This window comes from Pristiophorus japonicus, chromosome 3, assembly GCF_044704955.1.
Source record: "Pristiophorus japonicus isolate sPriJap1 chromosome 3, sPriJap1.hap1, whole genome shotgun sequence".
Taxonomy (NCBI): domain Eukaryota; kingdom Metazoa; phylum Chordata; class Chondrichthyes; family Pristiophoridae; genus Pristiophorus; species Pristiophorus japonicus.
Window position 1 is genome coordinate 78,943,536 of NC_091979.1, and position 15,917 is coordinate 78,959,452.

At 43.1% G+C, this 15,917-nt stretch overlaps 1 protein-coding gene across 9 annotated transcripts in view; it reads right to left on the bottom strand.

Moving 5' to 3' along the window:
* Positions 1 to 15,917, bottom strand: part of cep70 (centrosomal protein 70) — a 115,844-nt gene that overhangs the window by 56,212 nt on the left and 43,715 nt on the right. For all 9 annotated transcript variants that reach the window (XM_070875471.1, XM_070875475.1, XM_070875478.1 and 6 more), the window contains 2 exons: positions 10,106 to 10,229; positions 6,666 to 6,843 (listed from right to left, as the gene is read on the bottom strand). In XM_070875471.1, the coding sequence (XP_070731572.1) occupies positions 6,666 to 6,843; positions 10,106 to 10,229 (302 nt within the window). The remainder of the gene's footprint in view (positions 1 to 6,665; positions 6,844 to 10,105; positions 10,230 to 15,917) is intronic.

Genomic DNA, 15,917 nt, shown 5'->3' on the forward strand with positions numbered 1-15,917 from the left:
ACAGCAAGTAATCAGGAAGGCAAATGGAATGTTGGCCTTTATTGCAAGGGGGAGAGAGTATAAAAGCAGAGAAGTCCTGCTGCAACTGTCCAGGGTATTGGTGAGGCCACATCTGGAGTACTGCGTCCAGTTTTGGTCTCCGTTTTTAAGGAAGGATATACTTGCATTGGAGGGTGTTCAGACAAGGTTCACTAGGTTGATTCCAGAGATGAGGGGGTTAACCTACAAGGATAGGTTGAGTAGGTTGGGCCTATACACATTGGAGTTCAGAAGAATGTGATCTTATTGAAACATAAGATAATGAGGGGCTTGACAATGTGGATGCAGAGAGGATATTTCCACTCATAGGGGAAACTAAAACGAAGGGACATAGTCTTAGAATAAGAGCCCACCCATTTAAAATCGAGATGAGGAGAAATTTCTTCTCAGAGGGTTGTAAACCTATGGAAGAGCCTGGGTCATTGAATATATTTAATTACAGATTTTTGAGTGATAAAAGAGTAAAAGGTTATGGGGGGCGGGCAGGGAAGTGGAGCTGAATCCAGGATCAGATCAACCATGATCCAATTTAATGGCGGAGCAGGCTCAAGGGGCCAAATGGCCTACTCCTGCTTCTATTTCTTATGTTCTTATGAATTACAATAAAGTGCAACAACTTATGCAGGCACCCATGGTAGCCATTTTGTACACAGCATGCTCCCACAGAGAGCAATGAGATGAATGCCCAACTAATTTGGTTTATGACCGGCAGAGAAAAACTGTGATATGAATAATAATTTTGCCAAATAATTTTATTTACTTAACCGTTCTATTATTTAATCCATTTTAACTGTTGTATCAAGTTTTGCAAAAAGCTAACAATGCTGGAAAAAAAAAAGGCTTGCACTTATCTTTCATGACCACTAGATGTTCCAAAACGCTTCACAGCCAATGAGGTACTCTTTTTGAAGTGTAGTTACTGTTGTAATGTCCCACAAACATTGTGATAATGACCAAATAATCTGATCTGTGGGGGAGGGTGGGGAGGCGGCCGCAGGATTGCATTTGTTATGATTCACACTATTGTGTCTGTAAGCACTCTAGTAATGACTCCACGAGGTAAGATATTGTACTTGAACTGTGGTGACCTTAGTCCATTTATTACAGCTCCTTAGTGAGGATACAGCATGGTGAGCTCCCTTTTATACCTGGTTACCTGTCGTGTACAGGTGACCCCTGGGTCTCCACCAGTTGCACCCTCTGGTATATACAGTGTGAAGGTACATCGACTAGTCTTACGTAACTGTACATTAAGTGTACAAGGTGTATACTTACATTATACATACACAACACACACTATGTGAACCGTTGAGATATTAAAGCATCCCTGGCAGTAATGGAAGTGGCTAGTCTGGCAATGGGTGCCACATCGTTATCCTCCTCCTCCTCTACGTTCTTCTTACCCAAAGATGAGTGAGGAGCCTCTTCATCCTCCTCCACCTGCAATTCTCTCCGCTGCGCAATGTTGTGTAGGATGCAGCACACCACCATCATTCTGGTCATCCTACCTGGCAAGTACTGAAGGGCACCTCCAGACCGATCTGGGCACCTGAAGCATGTCTTCCAACATTCCAATGGCTTGCTCGATAACACACAATGTGGTCATGTGTCTCTTGTTGAAGCGCTCCTGCGCCTCATTGGTGGGGTTCCTGGTGGTGAGCCAAGTTTGAAGTGGCTATACCTTGTCTCCTGGGAGCCAGCCCTCAAATCTGCTTCCTGGAACGAAATGATCTAGGATGTTGGACTGCCTCGTTATGACGGCATCATGGCAGCTCCTAGGGAATCTGGCACAGACCTGCATGTACCTCTTTTTGTAGATGCACACCAGCTATGCATTGATGGATAAATATCCCATGCAGTTTATAAAAACTCCTGGTTGTTGTGAGGGCGCTCAGACTGAAACAGGTATGCAGGCAATGGTATCCTTTACCTGGGGATTCCAGCCTGCCAGGCGAATCCGATTGCCCGCTCATCCTGGCTCCTGCATTCACGGAAAATTTGCATAATTATCAGACCTGGCAAACAAGCCAGTGACCTGCCTTATTCAATTATGTGCAGCCAAGGGGGGAGACCCTGGATACGTCTCCGGTAGCGTCCTGGAAGGATCCGGACGCAAAAAAAAAGTTGAGGACCGTGGTCAAATTCACAGCCACTGGGTGACCATCACATAGCAGGTCTTCTTGTAAGCGACTGCAGATGTCTGTCACCACCTGCTATGACAACCTTAGGTCGGGGCCGTGCCGAATGCTGGGTCCGACACCTCCATGCTCTTTTGCGGGTCAGGACCTTAAAACGAGCGTGGAGGCACTACAAGGTACAGCGTGTGCTGCTGCAGGAGGGCGACAGCTGTGAGAGGGCGACTGGATTTGACGTCACCCAAATCCAGGTCGCTAATTGGAGCGCGGGCAGGTACAGTAGGAGCGGCAAGGTTTGGGTGAAGGAGCAGTGAGGTCAAGGGCAAAGGAGTGACAAGAGTTCGTAGAGCATCGTAATTGGGGCCCAGGAGAGGCGTGAGTTCGGGGCCCAGCAGAGGCAAGGGCCCTGGGGCAGCACAGGCCAGTCCACACTGCAATATGTGTGTGTACTAGGTCCGTGCAGCAGAGTTGGTCTCCTGTCGTCTTGATTAATCCCTGCCACTGGACCAAGAACTAACTCTGTCAAGCCTGTGTGGTGGCTGGTGTGCATCGGCCGTCACGCGATAAAATAATCCATGCACAGGCATCTTCCACCCTTCAAAATGTAATTCGGGGCCTAGAATATTAGGTCCTTCATTGAAACACTGTGAACTCATCCCTTTTTGGCGTGGAGCAAGTTAGCCTCAATGCGAGGGACTGCCTATGATGATGATGACAACCTCAGTCTGCGAAAGCAATGCTCTTCTATGAGATCAAGGAAGCTGAGCCTCTGTCTGTGAACCCTGTGGCATGGGTCGTTCCTCCTGCGACCTCGGCCCCTCTCCTGTGCATCTCCCTCCCATGCATGTGGTGATCCCATTATAGCACATTGTCACTGCTGTGGATGGTGATGGCCTTCCTCTTCTGATGTACTGTCAAACACATCCAAGGCGTCTCGCATCCTGATCTTGTCAATTTGAAATTTTCACAAGGTTGATTAAAAAGCTGTATTCACACAAACACTCTCTGCAAACATTTGCGAGAGGTAACTGAGAAAGCAGCTGCAATAAGTGAGCTTTTATTCAGATAGGACAATGACCAAGTTCAAATACTCACCTGAACTGGTGTTTAAACTCGCCTTGGTTTTCCTGGTCAGTTTCGCTGGGAAACCCGTGCTGCTCAAGTGAAATTTGGGGTCAAGTTAAAAACAATTTAAAAATACCTCAATAACATCTCCTAAGTATGTTAATTGCGGCAATATGCAACCACCCACATCCGATTATGAAACCCCGACTTTGGCATATAGGTTTCTTGCCAGCATCCAAACACGCCTCCGCTAAACCCGGAAGTGGACACATCGGAGCCGGGTTGCGCTACCGCCCACTCGCTCCCAATCCACCCGTTCTTGGGGATTAAAATTTCCCAGAGTTTCTGCCACAGTTTCTTATTAAAGGGATTGTGTGCTACAAAATATGGGTAAATTATAAATATCACATAGCATCTGATGAGACGGTTTTCACACCTAATCAAAAGCACTCGTCACATTGTTTGCCAAAAGTGGTTATGCCCTACCACCTGAGCAGGTAAAAGAGGTAAGAGACTGAAACGTCACTGAATTGGTTATTAGGTGATTTCCACACAATCAAAAAACAAGAGTTGTACAATTTGACAGGCGAAGCAGTATAATGGTTAAATTAATAAATCTAGACTTTTTCAATTTAACAGGGCAATTATCATTGGAAAAGAATGAAAAAGGACATGGAGGTTTTATTCCCAAACATTTTATTTTTTATCGGTTATTTATTTAAGTGGACTTGACTGCATCAATTGAGGGTGCAATGCTAACCCAACCACGAGAACTTTTCTACAAATGGTGCCAGAAGATCTTTAACCTGAACAGACTTGTCCTTTAAATGGCTCGAACAAAAGTTAACATTTCAGATTTAATGAATCCTTCATCAGAGGTTCTGACAGAGTCAGAAGACTTTGTTCCGTCTTCCACAGATGCAGCCTGACCTGTTGGGTTTCCCCGGCATTTCCTGTTTCCTAAATAGCCTACCCCTTATCCTAAGACTATGTCCCCTGGTTCTGGACTTCCCCAACATCGAGAACATTCTTCCCGCATCTAACCTGTCCAGTCCCGTCAGAATCTTATATGTTTCTATGAGATCCCCTCTCATCCTTCTAAACTCCAGTGAATAAGGGCCCAGTTGATCCAGTCTCTCCTCATATGACAGCCCAGCCATCCCTGGAATCAGTCTGGTGAACCTTCGCTGCACTCCCTCAATAGCAAGAACGTCCTTCCTCAGACTAGGAGACCAAAGCTGAACACAATATTCCAGGTGAGGCCTCACCAAGGCCCTGTACAACTGCAGTAAGACCCCCCCCGTTCCTATATTCAAATCCCCTAGCTACGAAGGCCAACATACCATTTGCCTTCTTTACCGCCTGCTGTACCTGCATGCCCACTTTCAGTGACTGATGAACCATGACACCCAGGTCTCGTTGCACCTCCCCTTTTTCTAGTCTGCCGCCATTCAGATAATATTCTGCCTTCATGGTTTTGCCCCCAAAATGGATAACCTCACATTTATCCACATTATACTGCATCTGCCATGTATTTGCCCACTCACCTAATCTGTCCAAATCACAATACAGCCTCTTAGCATCCTCCTCACAGCTCACACCGCCACCCAGTTTAGTGTCATCCGCAAACTTGGAGATAGTACACTCTCTTCCTTCATCCAAATCTTGTTCAGATTTCCAACAGCCAGTGTTTTTCTTTTAGTTTTAAGAAACCAGAAAGGGGTGGGCATTGCTGGCAATGCCAGATAGACTGCCAATCCATAGCTGCCCCAAAAAGTAGAATTAACAATGTTGGCACGCTAAACAGGTACAATTATTTCTTGATTTTACTATTTTCATTGCATAATCTCTCCGTCCTATTGTTTTCTACACTGGTCATGAAAGCAACTTAAAACATTCATGTATCACAGAACTCAAATAGATTATCCATGGTCCTAGACAAGAATGAGATTAAAGTCTTAAAATACAAATAAGCAGTGTGTGTCATAGAAACATAGAAAATAGGTGCAGGAGTAGGCCATTCGGCCCTTCGAGCCTGCACCGCCATTCAATGAGTTCATGGCTGAACATGCAACTTCAGTACCCCCTTCCTGCTTTCTCGCCATACCCCTTGATCCCCCTAGTAATAAGGACTACATCTAATTCCTTTTTGAATATATTTAGTGAATTGGCCTCAACAACTTTCTGTGATAGAGAATTCCACAGGTTCACCACTCTCTGGGTGAAGAAATTTTTCCTCATCTCGGTCCTAAATGGCTTACCCCTTATCCTTAGATTGTGACCCCTGGTTCTGGACTTCCCCAACATTGGGAACATTCTTCCTGCATCTAACCTGTCTAAACCCATCAGAATTTTAAACGTTTCTATGAGATCCCCTCTCATTCTTCTGAACTCCAGTGAATACAAGCCCAGTTGATCCAATCTTTCTTGATATGTCAGTCCCGCCATCCCGGGATTCAGTCTGGTGAACCTTCGCTGCACTCCCTCAATAGCAAGAATTTCCTCCTCAAGTTAGGAGACTAAAACTGTACACAATACTCCAGGTGTGGCCTCACCAAGGCCCTGTACAACTGTAGTAACACCTCCATGCCCCTGTACTCAAATCCCCTCGCTATGAAGGCCAACATGCCATTTGCTTTCTTAACCGCCTGCTGTACCTGCATGCCAACCTTCAATGACTGATGTACCATGATCCCAGGTCTCGTTGCACCTCCCCTTTTCCTAATCTGTCACCATTCAGATAATAGTCTGTCTCTCTGTTTTTACCACCAAAGTGGATAACCTCACATTTATCCACATTATACTTCATCTGCCATGCATTTGCCCACTCACATAACCTATCCAAGTCACTCTGCAGCCTCATAGCAACCTCCTCGCAGCTCACACTGCCACCCAACTTAGTGTCATCCGCAAATTTGGAGATACTACATTTAATCCCCTCGTCTAAATCATTAATGTACAATGTAAACAGCTGGGGCCCCAGCAAAGAATCTTGCGGTACCCCACTAGTCACTGCCTGCCATTCTGAAAAGTCGCCATTTACTCCTACTCTTTGCTTCCTGTCTGCCAACCAGTTCTCAATCCACGTCAGCACACTACCCCCAATCCCATGTGCTTTAACTTTGCACATTAATCTCTTGTGTGGGACCTTGGCGAAAGCCTTCTGAAAGTCCAAATACACCACATCAACTGGTTCCCCCTTGTCCACTCTACTGGAAACATCCTCAAAAAATTCCAGGAGATTTGTCAAGCATGATTTCCCTTTCATAAATCCATGCTGACTTGGACCTATCATGTCACCTCTTTCCAAATGCGCTGCTCTGACATCCTTAATAATTGATTCCATCATTTTACCCATTACCGATGTCAGGCTGACCGGTCTATAATTCCCTGTTTTCTCTCTCCCTCCTTTTTTATTCCCATTACCTGCATATCTTGTTTATCGTGCTGCAGTTGCTCAACTTCCTTTTGCTGTTGACAACACTTTGCAAAATAGCCAGCCTGTAGCTCCTGAATCTTCGATTTAACAGTGTCATGGACTAACAGGTCAGATGTATGCTGTTGTTCCGAAGAGGCTCTACTCTGCTGCTGGCGCAGGTGATTTCTGCAATGGTAAGAAATATCCGTTTATGTTTCAAAAGCACAATGAAATTGGCAAAATTCCATTTTATTGTTCTACAGCAAGAATGTGTTACATTTTTCCAGATCTGAAACTATTTCTGGGTATTCTACTTCCTCTGTGTGGCTTAGTACATCTCATTTAACATTCAATGAGCGAAGGGTGGAAACCAATTTAACATGGCAGAAAAACAATTTTGTTTTAAAAGGCTGTTCTGTTGTAATCACCAAGCCATTTAATATTCTATTCTTATGTGGAGTACAGGTATTGGCATAGTAGAGATGGTTTTAAAAATATCATTCACTTGTATTTAGAAACATAGAAAATAGGTGCAGGAGTAGGCCATTCGGCCCTTCGAGCCTACACCACCATTCAATAAGATCATGGCTGATCATTCACCTCAGTACCCATTTCCTGCTTTCTCTCCATACCCCTTGATCCCTTTAGCCGCAAGGGCCATATCCAACTCCCTCTTGAATATATCTAATGAACTGGCATCAACAACTCTCTGCGGAAGAGAATTCCACAGGTTAACAACTTCCTGAGTGAAGAAGTTCCTCCTCATCTCGGTCCTAAATGGCTTACCCCTTATCCTTAAGACTTAAATTTGTTTCTCGCTCGTGAAGAAATAACACTGGCACTATGCTGCATTATACAGGGCCACTTCTTCCTGGATGGATCTCTGAAAATCTAGTATAGCCAATCTTGTCTCAAGCATTTCGATAAAGCAAATGGCGATTATGTCGGTTCCATTACAACAATAGGTTTTCAGCAAACTTCAAGGGGTGCATGTGAAAAATTCATGAATATCTACCTGAACTGGAAAAACCAGTAGTGTTATGTTTTTAAAAAATAAATAAGCTAGGCTAACACATCAGTGCAGTAATGAGGGAGTGCTGTACTGTCAGAACTGCCGTCATGATGAGACATTAAACTGAGACCCCGCCTGCCCTCAGGGTGCAAACAAATCCATGGTGTCCCGATCAATATTCATTCTGCAACCAGCATCACTAAAGCAGATTATCTCATTATTGTGTGTGTGAGACCTTGCTGTCGACAAATTTGCTGCTCTGTTTCCTATATCACCTATATCTAAATGCCTACTTTTCCTACATCTAAATGATGGTAAATGTTGTCTTCCATATTAATGCTCAATTCACTTGGCATGGACTCCAGTTGAAATGAAATATGCTATTCTAAGACATGTTAACAGTTGCAGATTAGTTACAGAAATCCCAAGATAGACCCATTTGATGACCTTACAGAATACCAATTTTAGCATCTACACATTATAACATCTAGCTATTTCTTAATGGAGTTGAGTCCCCTTCCTCGCAACCTGCTGCAGCTGTTGATATCCTTTGTGCAAAATAGTACTTCAAAGTCTCTCCTAACCCTGAACCTCTGCCTTCATCCTACTGCCCTGAAATATCTGAAAATATTATTTAAGGTTAATTTTTTCTATCCCTTTAAAAATCTTATATCCTTAAATCTTAAATCTTAAAAATTTGCATGGCACATAACATTGCATAGCACTCTAAAGAGCAAGTGGAGGGTTGGGTTCGCACCCTTAATCTCAATGTCACAGAGGTACAGGTGTAGGCCATTCTGCCCTTTAAGCCTGTACACCAGACTCAAGTTACAATATTAGTCGTCAGGGTAATAAAATGGCTTAGCAGGCAGCCCACTGAAAAAAAGTGAATTTCTACTTGTAAAAATTTTGGCAAATTTCAACTTCTTTTAATAAGGCAAATACAAACCAAGTTTGTGTTCAAAGTGCACATGTTCTAATATTTAGGTATTCAACTGGAGCATAAGCAGTAATTTTGGTTTGAACAAGGCTGTTAGCGTTCTGTGACTTCTTAAAAATAATGCCTACATCAGAGATTTGGTACAAAAATGACACAGAGCTGCAGGCGATTCTCATTCCAATTTGGCCAAATTGCTTTCATCCAGATCACTCAAAGCAGAGAATGGAAGTGTGTTGTGTCCACTCCAATCTACCAGTTAAAACTGATATAATGCTTCAAAATGCAGTATGTGCCACAAAACTATGTTATGCCTATGTAACAGTGCAAGTCTGAACCAGACTCTTCGCAACCTGGCCATCCTATTTCACCCTGAGCTGAGCTTCTGACTCCATATCCTCCCCATTACCAAGACCGCCTACTTCCACCTCCAAAATATTACCCGTCTTCACCCCTGCTTCAGCTCATCTGATGCTGAAACCCTCATTCATGCTTTCATTGACACCAGATGAGACTATTGCAATGCTCTCTTGGCCAGCCTCCCATCCTCCACTCACAGTAAACTTTAGCTTGTCCAAAACGCTGCAGTCTGTATCCTAACTCGCACCAAGTCCCATTCACCAATCACCCCTGTGCTCGCTGAGCTACATTGGCAGCCAGTCCAACAATGCCATGAATTTAAAATTCTCATCCTGGTTTTCAAATCCCTCCATGGCCTGCCTCACCTTCCCCATCTCTGTATCTCCTCCAGCCCTACAACCTTCCGCGATCTGTGTGCTCCTCCAATTCTGGCTTCTCCAATTTCCTTAGCCCCACTTTCAAGGGCTGTGACTTCAGCTGTTACTGCCCCAAAACTCTGGAAATCCCTCCCTAAAGCTCTCCGCTTCACTCTCCTCCTTTAAGACACTACTTAAAACCTACTCCTTTGTCCAAGCTTATGGTCACCTGCCCAATATGTCCCTATGTGGCTCTGTCAAATTTTGTCTGATTACCCTCTTACGAAGCACCCTGGGGCATTTTACGATGTTAAAGAGGCTATATAAATACAAGTTGACGTATCAAGCTGGATATAGTGGCTGAGCAGGCTAAGATTTGGCATGCGATCATACTCGGAAGGGAAATTTAAGTTTAACACAGCTGAGGCTGAGCCTGTCTGGACCTGACTGCATGGCATTAAATGAAATTGAAAATTAAAAAGATAATTTTAAATAATTTAAAAATCGTAGAGGAAAGAAAAGTAACTGATAAAAACATTTAGCCTTGTGTAGATCAGATTGGTCCTTGGTGTCATGTGGGTACTAGGGAGCAATTGTGCAATCTGATTTATTAATGCGACTTATCATAGACGAGTCAATATTACTCACTGTAGTATTACAATATTGCAGACATATAGGCAAGCTGGCAGGGTTATTTGTATTAGTAAATACACAGTATTTTAAAAAAGGTTTGAATTAAACAGTTCATTTTCGTTTGGTGAAATAGTCATATAGCTGCTTTACTTCAGCTCCCTGTTCGACTGGATAAGATCCCAGATCAACGCCTGTCGTCGTTCTGTGTCTTTCATTAGAATCTTCACCACCTCTCTGATTTCCACGGCTGACTGTTTGTCCAGAAGTACCACATCTACAATAGTTTAAAAAGGTATAATTAGCATAGCTTAAAAATCCTGATATGAAAACAAAGAACAATGGCTATCTCAAGTCATTAGTAGGTAAGAAATGGTAAATATTGGGAGACCACCAGCAAGCTAAAAGTTAACTGCCTCAGATACCAATATGCATCAACAATTGTAACAGATGTTCTCTGTATTTTCCAATTAATACACAATAAATCCCCTTGGGACATACAAAGCCACATCATTACATTTAGGTAAATTCATGGCCATATCCCAATGGTAATCCAAGATGATGGGTAGAGCACACCAGATGCCAATGAGTCTGCCAACACTGTGAAAAGGAGCACTGTAATAATTTCAGAAGTGCTTGGAACTGAATGGTGACTGTAGACAACCTGGTTGTGCTTTTATTTCAGTAAATAGCTCAGTAAATATTTCATTACCTTTGTACTTGGAGCTGAAGTACACAACCTGGATAAAATTCAAGATTTGGGCATGAATTTCCAGTCTCAATTAGTGAAGATCATTAAAGTTAAATTATAAAACATGAATTTTTGACAATTTTCAGATTCTATTTTTAGAATCAAATACATTGATTGGGGGTAGGGGGGCAGAGAGAAGAGAGAATCACAACCCCAAAAATTCCAGGCATGCGCAAAAATCAGCAAAATTCTGTTTTTAATAAAAAAATAAATATGGATACAAGTCAATAAACAAGGGATAAAAAGGATACATTTAAAGCTAAATGACAACCCACAATTATTTGCGCACTTCACAGACACACATACAGGTCTCAATAGCAGTTCTGAAAGTTCAGGCATCCGGATTAAAACAAGCTTTTGGCAACAACTTTTATTTATATGGCGCCTTTAACGTAATAAAACTTCCCAAGGCGCTTCACAGCAGTGTTAGACAAAACAGATAAATTTGACACCAAGCCACACAAGAAGAAATTATGGCAGATGACCAAATGCTTGGTCAAAGAGGTAGGTTTTAAGGAGTATCTTAAAGGAGTAAATAGAGGGAGAGAGGCGGAGATTTTAGGGAGGGAGTTCCAGAGCTTGGGGCCCAAGTAGCTGAAGGCACAGCCACCAATGGTTGAGCAGCTATAATCAGGGATGCTCAAAAGGGCAGAATTTGAAGAGTACAGACATCTCGTGAAGTTGTGAAACTGAAGGAGATTGCAGAGATAGGGAGGGGTGAGGCCATGGAGGGATTTGTAAACAAGGATGAGAATTTTGAAATCGAGGCGTTGCTTAACCAAGAGCCAATGTAGGTCAGTGAGCACAGGGGTGATGGGTGATCGGGACTTGGTGCGAGTTAGGACATGGACTGCCAATTTTTGCATGACCTCAAGTTTACATAGGTTAAAATGTGGGAGACCAGCCAGGAGGGCGTGGAGTAATCAAGTCTAGAGGTAACAAAGGCATGGATGAGGGTTTCAGCAGCAGATGAGCTGAGGCGGGGGCAACGTTACGGAGTTGGAAATAGGCGGTTTTAGTTACGCCGTGGAAGCTCATTTCAGGGTCAAATATGATACCTAGGTTGTGAACAGTCTGGTTCAGCCTCAGACAGATGCTAGGCGAGGGATGGAGTCAGTGGTTAGGGAATGCAGTTTGTGGCAGGGACCAAAGACAATGGCTTCGGTCTTCACAATATTTAATTGGAGAAAATTTCTGCTCATCCAGTACTGGATGTCGGACAAGCAGTCTGACAATTTAGAGACCATAGAAGGGTCGAGAAAAGTGGTGGAGAGACAGAGCTGGGTGTAGTCAGCGTACATATGGAAACTGACTCCGTGTTTTCAGATGATATTGCCAAGGGGCAGCATATAGATAAGAAACAGGAGGGGGCCACCAGAGGTAACGATGAGGGAATGGGAAGAGAAGCCACTGCAGGAGATTTTTTGGCTACGATTAAATAGATAAGAATAGAACCAGGCGAGTGCAGTCCCACCCAGCTGGACAATGATGGAGAGGCGTTGGAGGAGGATGGAGTGGTCAACTGTGTGAGGGCAATAGTTTTTTTTTTAAACAAAGTAGTAATCCTTCCACAACAATATTTCTGTGCTTTGCAGTTTAATTTCAATTAACCCAGCATCCATGGCATGTCACATAGAATTACATTGAGTCAACAACACAAAAACAGGCCATTTCGCCCAACTGGTCAATGCCAGAGTTTATGCTCCACATGAGCCTCCTTCTACCCCTCTTCATCTAACCCTATCAGCATATCCTATTCCTTTCTCCCTCATGTGATTATCTGGCTTCTTTTTAAATGTAACTATGCTATTTGCTTCAACTATTCCTTGTGGTAGCTCGTTCCATATTCTTAGCCCTCTTTGGGTAAAGAAGTTTCTCCTGAATTTCCAACTGGATTTGATAGTGACTATCTTATATTAGTGACCTTTAGTTCTGGGCTCCCCCACAAGTGGAAACATTTTCTCTACATCTTCCCTATCAAACCCTTTCATTATCTTGAAGATCTCTATCAAATCTCTGCTCAGCCTGCTCAGAGAAACGAGCCCCAGCCTGTTGAGCTTTTCCTGATAGGATATACTGATCAGTTCTGGTATCATCCTTGTGAATCTTTTTTTGCACCTTCTCCAAGGCCTGTATATTTTTATAATATGGAGACTAGAATTGTGCACAGTACTCAAAAGTGTAATCTAACCAAGGTTGAATACAAGCTTAACATAACTCCTCTGCTTTTTTATTCTATCCCTCTAGAAATTAACCCCAGTGCTTTTTTAATGGCCTTATTAACCTGCATCCCTATCTTTAGTGGTTTGTGTATCTGTACCCCTAGATCACTTTACTCCTCTATCCCAGACACTTATTGTCTAAGCAGTATGTGGCCTCCTTATTCTACCTACCAAAATACTCCGCCCCACACTCAACAACAACTATATTGAAATTCACTTACCAAATATACATCCACTCTGCACATTTATTAATCTCTTCCTGTATTTGGTTGCATTCTTCCTTTGCACTGCCCACATTTTACCAGTATGAGTAGCTACCCTTAAACCCTACTCTCTGTTTTCTGTTTTGTAGCCAGCTTGCTATCCATTTTGCTACCTGTCCTCTGACTCCACCTTAAGTCATGAGTCTATGTGGTACCTTATCGAAGGCCTTTTGAAAATTCAAATATATTACATCTACTGCATTACCCTAGTCTATTAATTCTATTACTTCTTCAAAGAATTTAATAAGATTGTCAAGCATGACCTTCCCTTTTGAAAACCATCCATTTACTCTTTTATACTTTCAGTTTCTAGGTGTTTTTCGATTACTAACTTGAGTAAAAATGCCATTGTCTTTCCTACCATTAAAGTTAAATTAACTGGTCTATAGTTCCCTGTACTTGTTCTATCTCCCTTTTTAAATATAGGAATAATATTAGCTGTCCTCCAGAATTATTCCTTTTGCTAATGAAAGTATATATGTAATAGTGTCTCTGGTATCTCTTCCTAACTTCTTTTAATATGCAGGGATGCAATCCATCTGGACTATGGGTTTTATCCACTCTAAATTTGATTAGATTATCATTTAGCTCTCGTCTTTCTATTTTAAATGTCTTCATATATTTTTTGATCTCTTCTTCTAATGTCGTGCCCACCTGGTCAGTCTCCCTGGTAAATACTGAGGCAAAGTTACTGTTCAATATTTCTGCCATTTGCCATTTGGAGCGAGTTCCAGATATTCACAACTCTGAAAAAGTGCTTCCTGATTTCACTCCTAAATAGCCTAGCTCTAATTTTAAGATTATTCTCAATTGTTCTGGATTCCCCACCAGAGGAAATTGTTTCCCTGAATCTACTCTATCAAATCCCTTAATCATTTTAAATATCTCGATTACATCACACCTCAAACATCTAAACACAAGAAAATACAATAATGATTGTATTTATATAGTGCCTTTAACATAGTAAAACATCCCAAGGTGCTTCACAGGAGCGCTATCAAACAAAATTTGATACTGACCCACATAGAGATACGGGGGCAGATGATGTAGGTTTTAAGGAGCATCTTTAAAGGAGGAAAGAGAAGTAGAGAGGGAATTCCAGAGCTTAGGGCCTTTGCAGCTGAAGGCACTGCCACCAATGGTGGAGCGATTAAAATCAGGGATGCTCAATAGGCAAGAATTAGAGAGATATCTCAGAGGGTTGTAGAGCTGAAGGGGATTACAGAGATAGGGAGAGGGCGAGGAAATGGAGGGATTTGAAAACAAGGATGAAAATTTAAAATCGAGGCGTTGCTTAATTTGGTGCCAATTTAGGTCAGCAAGCATTAATGTGATGGGTGAATGGGACTAAGTGCAAGTTAGGACATGGACAGCAGAGTTTTGGATGTCCTCAAGTTTATGCAACTTGCCCTCATAATGTAGGTCTAAGCCTAGGAATCATAGAAATTTACAGCACGGAAGGAGGCCATTTTGGCCCATTGTGTCCGCGCCAGCTGACCAAGATCTATCCAGCCTAATCCCACTTTCCAGCTCTTGGTCCATAGCCCTGTAGGTTACGGCACTTTTCAAGTGCACATCCAAGTATCTTTTAAATGTGGTGAGGGTTTCTGCCTCTACCACCCTTTCAGGCAATGAGTTCCAGACCCCCACTAACCTCCCCCCAATTACTTTAAATCTAGTTGTTGTTGACCCCTCTGCCATAGGAAACAGATCCTTCCTATCCACTCTATCCAGGCCCCTCATAATTTTACACATTCATTTTGATGAATTTACATTGTACCCCTTTCCAAGCTCAATATATATTTCCTGAGGTTTGGTGCCCAAAACTGAATGCAGATGGGGGTCAGACAATGATCTGTACAAATGAAGCACCCTTGCCTCACTTTTGAATTTAATTTCCCGGATGTTAAAGATTCATGAGAAACTAGGTTGAAAGCCTTATGAAAGAAAAATAATGAAAGCAATGCCCCAGAGCCTAACAACACTGATCTCAAAAAGCAAGAAACTGGTATGGAGCTGAAGCCAGCTTGTAAATTTCTTACTCAATAGGCTTCCAGGGAACTGGATATATGTACCAAAACAACCCAAATAATTGGCTTAACCATTCTGGGATCACTCAAATTCCCTTTGTAGATAGAAACCACAACTGCACTTTGAGATAATGAGTGTATACACGCCTCAAACATAATCCTATTCACCAGCCTCAGAAGGATAGTGTTGAAGATTCCTGTCACAGTTGACCAAGGTCATTGCTGTAGCCTTTCCTGTCAGTCTAGGTCAGTCAAGCACAGGCAAACTACCATTGAAAGTAGGTCCCAATCAACAATCAACCACATCTAGGGGCCAAGTTTCCACTGACCCTTAGAACGGCACACCTCCATGAGGTCCGCCAACTTTCTGGAACAAAAAGCATGCCTAATCCTTACCGTGGTATTCTCCACGCTCATCGGGCCTCCTTCGGACTAGGCGGAGCGCAGCAGAACCAGCGGGGGGGCGGAGCCAGGACCCAGCGCTGAAAACAGTGCCGCGACCTCTGCACATGCGCGCTAGAGTGTGCGCGCATGTGCAGTAGCTCCTCGCCCCCAGATTCTGTGTGCGTGTGCTGCAGGCTGTTTGGAAGGGGCCCGAAGCACGCCGCCCCTAGCCCTGGACGAATGGGCTCCCCGCCGCAACCTGCGAGGGAACAGACAGCAATGTCCATCATCAGAGACAGGAGATCCTGGGAACAG